This window comes from Scophthalmus maximus, chromosome 11 (genome assembly GCF_022379125.1).
Source record: "Scophthalmus maximus strain ysfricsl-2021 chromosome 11, ASM2237912v1, whole genome shotgun sequence".
In the NCBI taxonomy this organism is placed as follows: domain Eukaryota; kingdom Metazoa; phylum Chordata; class Actinopteri; order Pleuronectiformes; family Scophthalmidae; genus Scophthalmus; species Scophthalmus maximus.
The window spans coordinates 6,636,429-6,651,279 of record NC_061525.1 but is presented as its reverse complement, the minus strand read 5'-3'; the positions used below and the strand labels follow the sequence as shown (position 1 = coordinate 6,651,279).

Genomic DNA, 14,851 nt, shown 5'->3' with positions numbered 1-14,851 from the left:
GTCTGTTGGGATTGGTCAACCGATTTTAAAATGTGTAGGAAATGCCACGCCCCTTTGACAGGAAAAGTGGAGATTCTCAGATTGCAGGCGGGGTTAAGCCAGAAGAGTCCAACTGTGACATCAGAGTGGGAGAGAAATCGGAAACAGTTGTTCAGAGCCAGGCTGTAGGGTTTAGGCAGCTCACAAAAAAACAACAGGGTGGCAGGCTCCACAGATACATACATGTATGTGCACAAACACTGAACAAGTGATTTTTGCATAATATGTCACCTTTAAGATTTTGGGACTAATATCCATAAAGGAATTATGCAAAAACCTGGCATTTTTTACATGTACATGGGCACACTGCTTCAATGATTCACACTTTCACAAGCTCGGAGACGAGTGAGTGATGAGAAAGCCAGTCACCGGTGGGTGACGTGAATCGGTGGTGAATTTATTCTGGCTGCATGCATCACAGGGTGAAAAAGAATTCGGTGGTGTGCGTTGGCCTCTGCGCCGCATTTCCAACCTTTGCCGGCCCCTGTTTTCATTTCTTGTTGGAAGTGATGGAATTTCTAAAAAGGGCTACCTCCACCGGTTTATTCAATAATACATGGAGCGATGGCATCATCGTCATCATCCTGACACCCTACACCTCTCACTATCAGGTCTCAGCCATTAGCCCGGCCATGAGCGGAGAGACGGAGGGACGGGGCGAAGTGGAGCGACAGTGGGGAGGTGGAAGCATTGATGAATAATTTAAAGTCTGCTTTGAAAAGAATTCTCCCTGTCGGTCGTCCAGCCTCACTCGGCCACTCTCAGCGTGTACAGCGGTGTGGACTGGAGAGGAGACGCGCTTCCGGCACTGTGATAGGCTTTCATCAGCCCCCTGACTAGAGATTTCCTGCCGAAGCTCTGTGGCACCACGGGCAGTCTGATGATGATTCCTCATTTCTGCCTGCTCCTCTGCTGGCTGGCTCTCCCTCTACAAGGTAAATGTCCATTGCACTTCAGATCACTTAAGCCACGAAGAGGGAGACAAGTTGAGGGGAGTATAGACTTTCTCTTTATCGCAGACGGCTGTCGAAATTTTGTCAGCTTCTTGGGTGCAGCCAGGGGAGGGCCATGATAATCTGATCCATCAAATATGCCAGAGGCAAAGAAACTGCGAGTGTAATTAAAAGGGTTCGTTCAGCGCCGAGAGAGCTGACGCAGACGGTTCCCAAGGAACTGTGAGGCCTTGTAAAAGTTTTCTGAAGACACTTAATAATACTCATCTGTCGATACGGTGCCTGAACAGGCTGTTTACAATGTGGGGAGGCAACACGAGAGCTTTACTCTCTGTACAGCCACAGTGACTGACTCCTGCCGTCTCGCCTTGCAGGTCTGGAGATACTTGACCCTGAGGAGGTGGAATACATCCGCTCCCATGCTGCTGCAGCAGCGGGAGGCTCAGTCACCCTGGACTGTGGCTCCACCATGCCTACTATCTTCATCTGGGGCTTCACCAGACCAGGGACCGATAGCAATGTTGCATTGGCCTACAACTATGGCCAGGGCCCGAAGCTGCAGTATCAGTCCAGCAGCCAGGGCCGCATGCGGGTGCCCGCCAACACCTCGGCTTTAGTCATAGAGGAGCTTCAGAGGGAGGCGGCGGGGATGTACACCTGCCAGGCTTTGTATGACACCGACGAGGGGGCCAGGGTAACTTTCTATTTCACCCGGCTGGATGTGGAGGACGACTGATGAAGGCCCGCTCTTCAAATATCTGTTACCGTCTTCTTTTCTAAAAATTCAGCTCCTGATCACTGCGTGCATGAATTGGTTCATCTAAATTCCCAAGTGATATCAAGCCATGCAAGATAACTGTAGGTCCTATTTACACAGAAGTAGAGATAATCTGACTCAAATTTTTATAGGCTTGAGCTTTATTAAGTTATGGTTGGTCCTCTGGTTGTTTGCATGATAATAAAATGGGGGTGTCTCTCAAAGCTGCTTCTTTGCATTGTGTATGTTGATCCATATTAATGACTAAAACTCAGGATAGATTAGCCTCGGCTACAGAAACCTCTTTTAAAATCTGTCTCAGACAAGATTCCCAATTTTTCCGTTATAGCAAAAATATATTGCCCCATTACTCATTTACCGTCAATGTGTTTTTCCGCAGAAGTTGCTGCGGGAGTTTTTTTTCCAGTTAGCTTTTTTCATTGGAACTACTCCCCACTGTTGAAACAGTCTCATAAGAGCCATGAAATTGTGTTATTGCAGATAAACATATAAGTCCTGTATAAGGAAAAAACATGCAGATGTTGTTGTTGTTGTTGATCGTAGTTTTTCGATGCTGAAAGCAACAACCACAGATGAACTTCCATCCAGCTCCATTGTTCAGGGGAATGGGCAGAAACAGATGAACCTGGAAAAAAAAAACTGGACAAATAAGCAAAAATGATCTTCATGACCAAATACCATTAGAGGTAAATGAGAGCCTCATTTGTTTTGTCGTTTGGAAGAACTGATCTCCGTAACACACACTGAAACACTTTGATCGAGCAGAGACTGCACTATTGTCTCCTGCAATCTTTGTAGCCATATAAACTTACAAAGCGTGACACCGTGTAGACCTGAGGTTGTGGTTTCCATTTCAAATACTTTCGCCCGTCTTGTATTGTGTTGATTATTAAAACCATCTGGATTGAGGGGTTCATTAGACAGCACTATTTTTTGCTTGTTTTTCTTGAAATAGATCGCTCATTACGGTTTCTGCTTCATCCCGACTACCACCCCGCTGTGTTGTTGTTCTGTCTTTAAGTGCATGAGACGCTGAGCTTTGTTAACGACGTGCGTTGTCACTTTCGACACAGTGACAGGCCGTGGCACATCAGAGCAGAGCGTGGCACAAAGCTCCTCGCTCAAAGGCCGCAAAACTCTCATTCCTGGATCACTTCCACCTTGACGGAAATCCATACACATGAGCCGAATGCTCTCCTGAAAAAATTCATCCAATATTAGAATAAACACCGCGTTCTTCATGTCTGTGCATAGATATCCCAGAGTGGTGGGTCAAAAATTATCACATATTTTTCAGAGTTTCTTCTGACTCATCCCGAAGCCTGGCTCTTCTCAACAGGTCCCACCTGCCTGTCATCGCTGGGCTCATCATTGATCCAGAGCAGGAGCAGGACTATGTTGGAATCATGAAGTCCGTTGGCAGGGAGAAAATGGGGCAGTTAAATGGAAGCAGCTGGAATTAAAGATGAGGCTGTACTTTGCTTTTCCTCCCTGATCAAATCCAACAGGTGCCGTCTTTCCCATGGCGCCCAAAAACATCATATGTGGCAACTGCATGCACCAGGACCCGAGCCTGATAAGGAACACATAGCATAGGACATAGGAGGAGACAGATTGTTGGTCCTGCACTGCACATGAGCTCATCATTCGCGCGGACCCGGCGGAATGCTTCTGGAGCCCATCCAACGACAACATGCTCCGCTTGGGGTTTGTGACATCTCAAGGATAAAGCCGCCCCGGGGGCCGAATCAGGCGAGTTAACTACACACTGCCCGATTCATAAGGAATCGCAGTCATTCAGGGTGTGCTGGAGAGGGGAGAGAGAGGAAGAATGGTGGGCGGAGGGGAGAGGGACGGGCGTTAACAGGTCGGCTCCGCGGCAAGGGGGCAGAAATTCCAGCGCGGACAATGAGCTTTCTTGTTCCCAGGGGCTCCTTAATGAAGGGGTGTAGCTGCGTGGGTAGAGGGTGCACGGCAGGGCTGGGGGAGAGTGCCGACTGACAGACGTGGGAGATGGAGAGGCAGCTCCTTTTGAGACAACCCCTGCCCTTATCTTCTCCTCATCGGCCCAGCCTGCATCTGTCAGCGTCCCCTCTCCCGCCGTGGACCGTTCCTCTTTCATTTCCAGCTTCATTTCCGACCCATTGTTTCGTTCCCCCTTTCTTTCTAATGACAGCAGGACTCGAACGAGCTACTGCATGGAAACGAAAACAAAAGATTACAATGAGACTGCGCAAACAATTGCCATTTCTTTCCATCGTTCTTGGCCTTAGAATCACTCTGAGTTCTGGATTCCCTCCTCACTCACAAACATGTCCTTGATCGGTGACCATCTGAGACACCAGAGGGGCTGCAGGCCCGAGATGCTCCGGCAGGGCTGTTGCTGGGAAAAGGAGCGGGTTTGGGTCAAGTCAGCTGGGCAAAAGCCATCAGCCTCGACAGCACGACAGCCTCCGTCGAGGCTAAATATAACAGCCGGAAGAGGCTGTGCCACGCCTCAGCAGCAGGGCGAGTAAATCCATGTGCCAGGAATAACCCGCGCACCATCAGAGGGGACGAGAGATGCCAGGCGAGCCGGGGCCTGAGGACTGGCAGCCGACTCCTGGCACAGACACAGGCAGACAGGCACCAGGCATGGGAAGCCCGCGCCCACAGTCGTCCTCTGCCCCGCTGCAATCCTATCAGGTCCGATCAGCCGGCACTCCGTGGAGATTATTTTAAAACCAATGAAGGGTTTAAGCCTTTAGAAAAATCGGTTTTGGCTAACTCGGGCTGAAACCTGAGGAGGGTTCATGACAACTGTTTTATGAATGAGTTATCTGCGGCGAATCACGGCGCGAGTTGTTGATGACAGAATTTTCAACTCACCTCCTTCTATTTCTTATGCACCACAGTCTGTTTTCTTCCTTTTTCTCAGTGAGATGATACTGTACAGCTGCAACGGGCAGCATTGCGTGTTGGCAGCGCCTACTGACAATTCAAAATGCAGTCCACAGAAATCTGTGCTGAATGTCATTTGGTTTGTGATTGCTTGAACGGGGCAGCTTACCTGAATCACTATAACATTATTTCCCGCTTGGCATGCGGCTCATTTTTAGTATCACACATCTTGTTTTTGTTTTGACCATCTGAGATTACGGCCTCTCACACAGTGAAAGTGGAGAAGAATGTGTTTCATCTGCGTGAATCACTGGAGCTATCGCGCTTGGAAAAACTCCGACACAATTCCCCCCTTCGCTCTGGATAATCTAAAACATCCACGTCCTGTCTCGGTACGATGAAACAGAACTATGAGGATAAGGGTTTTTTGTTTTGTTTTTATGAATGGAACATTTGCAGCTTGTTAAACGTAAGCGTTAGACTCAGTCCTTCCTGGGGGCTGGAGATTTTGCACTAGAATTTCATTTGAGTTCATCTGCGTGAAGTATTGTGTGTTAACCAGCAGCAGAGCAGTTTTAACATGCACATATATGCGCGAGGGGGCCCCGCTCACTCTTAACGACTCTGTTTTGAATGTACCCGCCCCTACTTCTCGAGCAGATTGGGGCCAGTGGGTCAACAGTCCCCTCAAAGCAACGGTGCATTCGGTGCAAAGTGATGAGCTATCAGGTATTCAGTGAAGCAAGGAGCAGCGGCCTGACGCTGAACGGCGACGGGAATGTTCACCCCGTTCAGGGGTCACTGCAGTGGGACAGCCCATCGCTGAGCCCACATCAAAGACCTGCCAGAAATATCGATGGGCTCGCACCGAGCCTGGGAAATTCACTCTGGCGGTCGTTCGTCAGGCACTAAACATGGAGGTGGGGAGGAAAAGACACCTCGTTGTCGTTTACTCTTCCATATCTTCTCTTTATATTATTACAAAAACTTTACACGGACAACGGCTAATCTCCACGCTTTGAACGTGGAAAAACAGGAGGGACAAAAACAAAACAAAAAATAAAAAGTATTTCTCATCCAAAAGGCATAAATAATATAAAAGACAAACTTTTTTTTCTTTAAAAACAGATACATTCATATGAAATAATATTTTACTACTACAAAAAATAAATAAGTCATCTAAAGAGTTCTTTTTTGTGTGTGGATCTTTTATGAGAGTCTTCCCTCCAGTGGGACACAGAGTCTGTCTCTGAGCAACGCTCCCCTTACTCTCTTCCGCGTGTCTCTCAGCCTTCTCGCCGTTCGCTCTCCTTTCCCCGCGTCGCTCGCCCCGGCCCAGTCCGTCAAACAGTTCAGTTCTGTCCTCGTCACCGAAACTTGCAGTGTCTCTGACTATCCAGCCGCTGGTCCTCATCCGTTCCGCAGCTCTACTCTCTGTCTCTGGTTCATCTAAAAACCCCTCCACATTGCAGGGGGAGCGCGTTTGTGCGTGGGCCGCGTTCAGACCTGCTGTGGGCCGGGCTGGATCAGCTCTCCCGCCAGGCTGCTGCTGGAGATCCACCCAGGCTTCTCGTCACAGTCCAAGTCGGGCAGGCCCAGACTCTCCCAGCACAGCACAGGCCCCTCCGTGTCCACGCACTCCAGCTCCTCCTCGGCTGCACACAGAGAGAGAGGGGAGAGGGTTCGGTTTGTGCTTCATATTAAAAAAAGACGAGCACATACTCTGCCGAGGCCCACAGTGTAATTTGTGGCGATGCTACATAGTTTGTCTGCATATAACAGGAGGACTGGTAATTATATAAAAAAAAAACTTGCTTGTTGGGAAACATACAAGAGCTGTCAGAGTTCGATTTCACAATAGTGCTGAGGCACGAGTGCCTGGAAATAAATGTTTTCACTTAACACCCGGGGAAAATTGTTTTTCAGCTTTAACGTCCAAAAGAACTGGTTTGACATTTTGCGAAACACGTATACTTCTTGTTTTTGGCAAGGGTTGGGTGAAAAGGTCGATGCCACTCAAAGAAATCAGTCTGGTAAATGTGACGCCATATGGTCCGCAGTGGAAACACCCCGGCTCCGTCCAGAGATAACAAAAATCGGCCTAAATATCACCGTTCAACACGTCACATCTCATTTGTTCAATGTCCATGCAACAAGAAGTTTAAAAAAATGACACGTTGTGGGTTATGTTCTGGACTTTCCCAGCAAATAAGAGTCATTCCCCCAAAGTAACTCCCTTTTTCGACCGTCTAAGCTTATAAATGCAGCGGGCGCTGTGGTTCACAGCTGGGTCATTCATGTGTGTGGCTGTAAAAACTTGTTGGTCAGTCTGATTCTAATTTGTTTTCTTTTGTGTTATTACCTACATCTATCACCAAATGTTTCACTGGCCACAAGTCACTAACATCCAGCAATTCAAACGGGGTTCTTACGAGGAAAAATGGCTTAAATGCACAATTATTATCATTATGAACATAAGGGCATAAGGTCATTACTGCCCAAACCAATAGTTTTTTTTTCTTTTTTTTCTATAACCTCACAATTAATACTATTCATGTTTAGATTATTATTCAACTATCGACAATTACCTTAAAAACATTTTGTTTTTATAAAAATGAAATAAAATCTCATAGCCAGGGCACAGAAAGACATAGTGGGGATTTTTTTGTACACAAATGCGACTCACCAGTGTTGTCCGCCGGACAGTTTTCATTGCTCCCGACCAGACAGCAGGAATGCTGCGAGGGCGAGGACCCCCTGTGCTCGTCGGGCTGGTAGCCCGCATCGGCCTCCTGGTCACCGGGGTTCATCTGACCACTGGGGCCGTGGCACTGGGGCGAAACCTGGCCCAGAGGCACCATCTCCAGCCCGTCCTGCTGGCACGGCGCCACGCGATGCATTAGAGGCAGAGTGCCACTGGAGAAAGTGCCATTGGTCTTGTTGTAACATCTGCTCGGAGACAGGAGATGGAAAGAAAAGTGGGACAACCGTTTATAAGGTGCACTCCGCGGTGCTTCACATACCGTCCCCGTTTTTTTTCCCTCTCTGTAGATATCCGTGGGGCTTTTCACCCAACACTAAAAAGAAAACCTGCGCTAAAACTCCGAACAGCGTGCAAAACAATGACAGCTCTGACACAACTGGAGCGCTCGTGCACAGCTGCGAAAAGCATCGAACAGTCGAACCGGAGATTAAAGGTCCAGTCTCGCTGCCTCTAAATAACTGTGACACATTGTGGTTTCGCTCTCGGGTGAAGTTCCCCCAAAAGCAGACAGTTGCACGCAGCGATTCTTCCGCTCGTTTGCCTGAACTCAACTTCACTCTTAACCGTACGGTATGATTGGACGGTGGCCACGCCCCCTCTTTTCCCAGCAGCCAGAGGTAAATAAACACGGGGCTCATTAGGTCTGCTGGCTGGGTGCACACAGGGTAAACTGTGATGCTGGGGACCCTTAAGTACATAAACAGGACTAGCAGGAGGGCAAATCGATGTGTGTCCGTGTGTGTGTGTGTGTGTGTGTGCACGCGTGTATATGTGTGTGTGTGTTTTGGGGCTAGTAGGGGGACACAAGCAAAGTAGGGCACTTTTTGCTCAGCTGCAGCTTATGAAGTTTGAGCAATGTGGAATTGTTCTCAGGCCAACTTTTCCTTGTGCTATCGACATCCGCTTTTTTAAGACTTCTACAAAAAGTAGAATAGGTTGGTATCACACAGAATTTGCTACAAAAAGAAAGTCATCTCTGTCATTAACAGGTTATCAGAAAGCTCTGGTATCTGGGCGTCCAGCAATGAATTATGCACACAAATCCACAAAAGCATAAAAGGTTCAACTGCAACTCAGGCATGTATTTTCATTTTGATGACACTACTACTCCATCAACAGGAACTTATTTGCAGATATCTTTAAAAAAAATTTAAAAAATCCTGAAAATCCATGAACACGATGCCCATTTGGATCAAAAAGACTAACTCGCTTACCTGTTATTATTGCAGAGGTTCTGACAGCTCATGCAATCAGAAGACTCCGTTTGGGGAAGAGCTGTGTACATGCCTCCACCCTGACAAGAGGACAGAATCGACAGATTTAGCCAAGCTAAAACGAATCTGATAATAAATGTTAATACTCGTATAACATGGATGAAGCCATAAGGCATCCGGTCCACTTTGTGGTGTCTGAACTCACGTTGTGGTGGTGGTGAGGGTGCGAGTGCTCGCAGTCCCGGGTGCTGTGGGGCAGGGTGCCATCGTGGCCGTGCGGGTGGCCAGGTGAGAACAGGCCGCCGGAGCCGTTGAGCAGCGCCAGACCGTTGGGGAGCTTGTGGTGGAGGTGATGGCACCCTTGGGGGAGTATGGGGCCACCGTGGCCGTAGCCCCCGTGGACACCCCCGTTGATGCGGCTCGTGCCGGGCAGCGTGGTGTACTCGAGGACATGGCCGTTCATCTCTGCTGGCTGGTACAGGTAGCCGGGAGGGTCGTACTCTACAGCAGAGAGAGAGAGACAGTGGAGGTGATGAGGAGGCAGAAACAACCAGAAAGATTAAGATATTATCAATATTTGGCCTTAATACTTAAGCACAGATTGACATTTTATATTTTGTTTTAACCTTTGCAATGTTCTTCGAATCAGCTTGTATAGAAGTAGAATCAAACGCTGCACTGTTTGGACAAAACTGTGTTCGTATTTGCCAATATAAGTTCATAAAAAATAGCATAGTCCAGAAACCTGGGCAAGGTATTGCCAAAAACAAAACCTGTGACTCACTCTTAGCATTTGCTCCAAAATCTTTAAGCTACAAAACCACAATTGTTCACTGATCCAAAAGGTCTGGTAATAAGTCCATCCAACAATGGCAAACGGCTTTGCGAGCTCTGTGGGAACCATATGTGCGTTATGAACACTTGGAATATGCTGCACACACTCTGCCGGGGCCAAATATCGTTAAAAATGAGACAACTGGGATGGAGTTGACTCTTGGTTGGTTTGTTGGTCCTGCACACTCATTTTAGCATGAGCTTTGGTTAAAAACCTGCAGTGAGCTCAAAATGTGGAATATGATAGACGCCACGTGCAACATCTTCCAAGTGAAAGCAGCAACTGTGCATTTGATTTTATCTTTGGGTCTAGTTCCTCATTAAGCTCACTGTGCATGTTGTTCTGCTGACGATTCCTCCACAGGCACATGGCGATGAAAGCCAGCAGGATGAGCACCATCACTCCCAAAACGCAGCCCACAATCAGGTAGAGCAGTCCTCCGGGGGGGCTGGGCGGCTCCTGCGGGTGGGGGCCAGGTGGGGTGATGGGGTGCTGGCTGGGCGACCCCGGGGCCTGACGTGCTGCGGCAGAGAGGGAGGACGAGACGTAAGGAACAGCGTCTTACCCGCTAGCGGCAGAGAAAAGATGACACAGTACCAAACTATATAATGCAGGCCATTGTTGTTGGCCTCATAAAAACTCGGTGCGTTTGTGTTTGTGTGTAATTATGGCGATCGTACCCGTCACTTAACGGGCAGACTTCACAGAAACATGCCTGGACGTTTGACGGAAGTATAGTTTGGGTCGAAACGAAAGTGGTTTTCTCATGCGGCACAGTTTGTGTCCCGTTACCTTTGGTCTCGCAGATCATGACGTTGCTGTACTCGCTCTCCCCGCCGTCATTAAAACACTGCATCTTGATGTCGTAGGAGGTCTCGGGCTGGAGGTGTCCAATCATGTGCCAGTGTTTTACACCTGGAGAAGGCAGGAGAGCCGGGGGAGGAGGGGGAAAAAGAAAAAGGTGAGAAACCACCTCCTCTACAAGTCAGTGTTGACTCACGTCGCCTGAGTAAACTCACAATCACGATTCCCTGCCCTCTCCTCCTTCTCTTCATGCCTCACACTTGCGTGGAGGTCATGTTCTTTCATGCTCTCAGTCTCTCGCCCCCCCAGCCCCCTCACTTCTCTTTGCTTCATCTCCCCCCGCCACCCTTCTCTCTTGCTCCATCAGTCCCACGAGGGCCCAGACAGTTGCTTTACTCTAGATGAGCTCCATATATGGCAGCTTGATGTTTGTCCTGGCTCGCCTCCAGTATTCCCATTCTACACACACACACACACACACACACACACACACACACACACACACACTGCTGCCCTACCACACACAATCGCACTATTGCGTGTTCTGAAATCACAGATGAGACGACGATCTCCAACTTGGTAAATGCTAAATTTCCAACAAATGTGGGGGAAAAAAGTTGCTGTTCTTGCGGAGGTTTGAACAACACAAAGTAAAATTTATGACCGCACGTGTGTTACTTCCGCCCCGGAAGGTATATTTTAGCTCTTGTAAGTGGCAACCATAAAAGAAACCTGCTGCTGAGGCTAACTCTATCCATGTGCTGTAAGTGAGAAACAAAACCTATCAATAAACACATAATTGTGCTCAATCACAGTTTTTTCAAGTATGCAAGACACGGGAAGACGATCTGAGGCCAAAGTGACGACAGCAGGCCTGAAGGTCAGAATACTGAACATCAAAAACAGTTCCATGGGTGATTCCGTTATTATTTTGTTTTGCAAAGGTCGACTGCATTAGACACCGATGCATTTGGGAACTTATTTATTCATGAACAAAAAAAAGCTTATCTAGAGGTAAATGTATCGCGTTGGCTACAAAAGGCAGATATCATATTAACGTGTTTTCAAAAGAATTGAAAGAAGAACCATCGATTTAATGATTTGAATGATAATTTTGGCCATTTTCAAAGTGTGTGTCTTGTTCCTGCCTTTGAATAATCAGATACCAATTGGACGCAGGTCATAACTACACACTGAAACGCAATGATTGAACGCCTGGAACACACTTATCATCACATCTTCACACATGTCCTTTGGTCATCGTTAACCTTGAGGCTTTTCTCCACCTGCAAATCTCCAAAACAGTGCTGACATGACACCAAACCCCACAGTCAGTAGGTCCCAGACAGTGAGGAGACGCCGGAGAGCCGAACGTTCAGATGTTAAAAAAACGCTGGGCGGAGTTAGAGGACATCCCTCCTTCCCTTTCCTGTACCAGGCTCCACTGTTAGCATTCCGCCACCGGCAACCTGAGCCCCTCTCCTCTGGCCAGGCCTCGTATTTCAGATCTGGCCCCATTAGTTGGCAACCGTTTATGAAAAACAGATTTCGGAAAGCCCTGCTGCCCAGGGAGAGCGCTCTCTATAAATCAAACAGCAGAAGTGCCCCTCTTCACTACACCCCCCGCTCCTGACGCTGAGTATCCATTACCCTCTTCCAAGGCCCAGTTTATCTGCACAGCGTGGGCCCAACGTCCGGGAGCGGATGAGGCTGTCAACAAACACTCCACACCGGCTACACACTCATTTCGCAGTGAACACACAGACACGCGAACACTCCCCCCCCCCCTCGACTTACCTTCCACCACGCCTCTTTTGTAGTCGCTGTCATTGTCGCTGTCAGTGGGCCTGTAGTAAATGTAGAAACCTTGGATCGGAGTGTTGTTGTTGCTCGTGGGACTATACTGGATGGGGATGGAAAGAAGATTACTAAAATAGACTTCAGCAATCCGGTGGGCAATTATTACACGACAACGGGACATTTTCCAGCGACTGATGGCGGCGCTTGTTATCGGCAGATGTACGGGACTGCGCGATTACACCGTCTGTCTGGAGTTCTGCGAATAATGACAGTGTCTGAGGCTAAGTAAACGCAGGGAAACAATCTGCATACATCTGCAGCTCAAACGGCTGCCGCGAGGACGAGAAAACGGCTTTGAAGAATACAAAACGTAGACGTACGGGGCCTCTCGAATCTCTGCTCGAGCAGAGCCCTAATCAGCAGGGCCGCACAACTAAAGGACTGATTGGGTCTCAGTTGCCAGAGAACCAGCCAGCTGGAAAAGACACGACACACACTAGGCCAGCAGTGACCACATGACTTGATATGCTGTGGCAAAAAGACACTCAAGTACTTGCACTTTTCCATTTTATGCCACAAAATGCTTGTACACCAGACCTAGAGCACTTGGTTTTAAGTCAGAATTAAAGGGGCAGTAAGCGATTTTAATACAATACACGTTTTTGTAATATATCTAGGGATATTTCCTCACGACCCCACTAGTTATCGGTTCTGCATGTGTCACCCAAAACAAAATGTGACACATGCCGGCAAATGTTCCTCCAGACGCTTTCCGCAGTTTTTCGGACATTTTCCATGTCTTAAAAACAGCTTTGGTGAATTAAACCTCACCGTTACTTGCAAAAATTAGGATCAGGAATACGGCTACGAAAAAACGTAGTAAAGGATCCAAAGCAGCGCGTGTGCGTAGTGTGTGTCTGTGGTGTACGCACGGTCCAGCGCAGCATGATCTGCGTGTCGCTGATGGCATCCGTGGATGAGATGTGCGGTCCGACCACGGGGCGGTCCGCCATCCGCGGGCTGGCCTGTGGCACCTGATAGGGCTTGGAGGGGATGCTGTGGGGACTCTCGCCGTACATGTTCACGGCTACAACACGGAACTTGTAGATAGAGCCTGAGAAAGGGGATGCAATGAGGAAAAAGTTACAGGCCAGCGGTGCAGAGGAATAAAGGAACAGCATCAACAGGCATCGATCAATGAATCACATCAGGCCCAGTCAGCTGATAGTCATTTTAGTCTCATCATCTAGTGCTGAAGTGTCAACAAATCTTAGTTGCTTTGATCATGGCAGGAAAATTGGACGAATGAGTCACTCTTGTAAGAAGCAGTGAAACGGGGTAACATCATTTTGGATTGAGGATGACTGTGTACCGAGAGATGAAAAATAAAGTTGAAACAGACTGTACAAATAATATCTGTTACTTATACAGTTTTTCTCTCTAGGCAAACGGTCAAGAACATCTGATCTGGGCAGAGGAATCATGTCACGCTTCACTCGACTGAGGTCGAAAGCTCACCAGGCTCCAGGTTGCGAACTTCCACGGACAGTTTGAGCGGTGAGATGTTATCGGCGGCCACAACCCACTCGGCGACGCGGCCGCGTCTGTACTCGACGCGGAACGCCGTGATCGGAGAGCCGCCGTTTGCCCTCGGGATCCAGGTGACGTACACCGAGCTCTCCGTCGCCATGGAGATGGTCGGCCGATCGGGGGCCTCGGGTACTGGGACATGAAGGAATACAACTTTGAGTGGTGCGGACCGCTGCGAGTCCAGTTTAAAAACACACACACACAAACAGATCAGTAAGAGCTGGCAATCGTCTCAAAGTGCATCTCATCTCACGTGAGGACGGAGCAAGTTCACAGAGAGAGAGGACAACAAAAAAAAAAGGAAAGATACACATCACAGTGACGTGGCATGTCGTGGAGGAATGTGTACTTACTGCCTGGGCTCTTAGCCACAAAGTTAGAGAGGGCAGGGGAAAGAGACAGAGAATAGGGGGTTAGTGAAAAGACTGGGTTTCAGCAAAATAGGCTCGCTTGTAATTTGAGTAGAACATGCACGCAAACACGCAGACAGACAGACACGCAGACAGACAGACACGCAGACAGACAGACAGACAGACAGACAGACAGACAGACAGACATAATCGGGTCTGACCCCTAATGTCGTGTGAAAGCTCACAGCTCGCTGCTTACAGCATCCTTCATCCAAAGAGTCTTTCCACTGTTTTACTCGCAGACACAAAACAGCTCACAGCTAAACACTCAGCTCGGAGATCTGTCCAACACCGTCTGGTCATGAACCCGACAATAACTATCCGCATGACGGAAAGACCCATCGCGTCGCCCGGGACATCCCGCAGTCAACATCCAGCACACAGTCCGGCAGCCGCCGCGGCGGCGGAAAAAAACCCCCCCGGAGAATGCAGACAGTCCCTGAAATGTGTCTCCACCTACCTCTGTCGTGTATGATGACGCCGAAGTGCGTGTTTGGGTTTTTGTCCTCCGGGGCTTTGGGGGGCATCGGGACGACGGGAGGCTTGGACGGATTCTTGTTGGAGGTGGTGCTCTTCTCTGAGGTGGAGGAAGCCAAAGGGAAAAAAGAGAAAAAAGCTGGGAGTAAGAAAACAAGGAATAACAGGTCTTCAGGGCTATCAGTTCCACGGCAAGCGCGCGGAACAGCTCCGGATGTTGGCTCTGAAACTGTTCTGGTTTTATCAGGGCCGGGTTTCGGGTTTCCTCTCGACAACTTTCTGAAACACAGCAGGCATGTGGAAACCT

At 48.6% G+C, this 14,851-nt stretch overlaps 1 protein-coding gene across 1 annotated transcript in view; it reads right to left on the bottom strand.

Annotated features, from left to right (window-relative positions):
- Positions 1-5,598: 5,598 nt before the first annotated feature.
- Positions 5,599-14,851, bottom strand: part of cdon (cell adhesion associated, oncogene regulated) — a 31,428-nt gene continuing 22,175 nt past the window's right edge. The window contains exons 10-19 of the mRNA XM_035623371.2: positions 14,528-14,644; positions 13,586-13,789; positions 13,000-13,181; positions 12,065-12,170; positions 10,256-10,378; positions 9,793-9,984; positions 8,834-9,129; positions 8,629-8,708; positions 7,337-7,599; positions 5,599-6,305 (exon numbers count right to left, since the gene is read on the bottom strand). Coding sequence (XP_035479264.2) covers positions 6,151-6,305; positions 7,337-7,599; positions 8,629-8,708; positions 8,834-9,129; positions 9,793-9,984; positions 10,256-10,378; positions 12,065-12,170; positions 13,000-13,181; positions 13,586-13,789; positions 14,528-14,644 — 1,718 coding nt within the window. The 3' untranslated portion in view covers positions 5,599-6,150. The remainder of the gene's footprint in view (positions 6,306-7,336; positions 7,600-8,628; positions 8,709-8,833; positions 9,130-9,792; positions 9,985-10,255; positions 10,379-12,064; positions 12,171-12,999; positions 13,182-13,585; positions 13,790-14,527; positions 14,645-14,851) is intronic.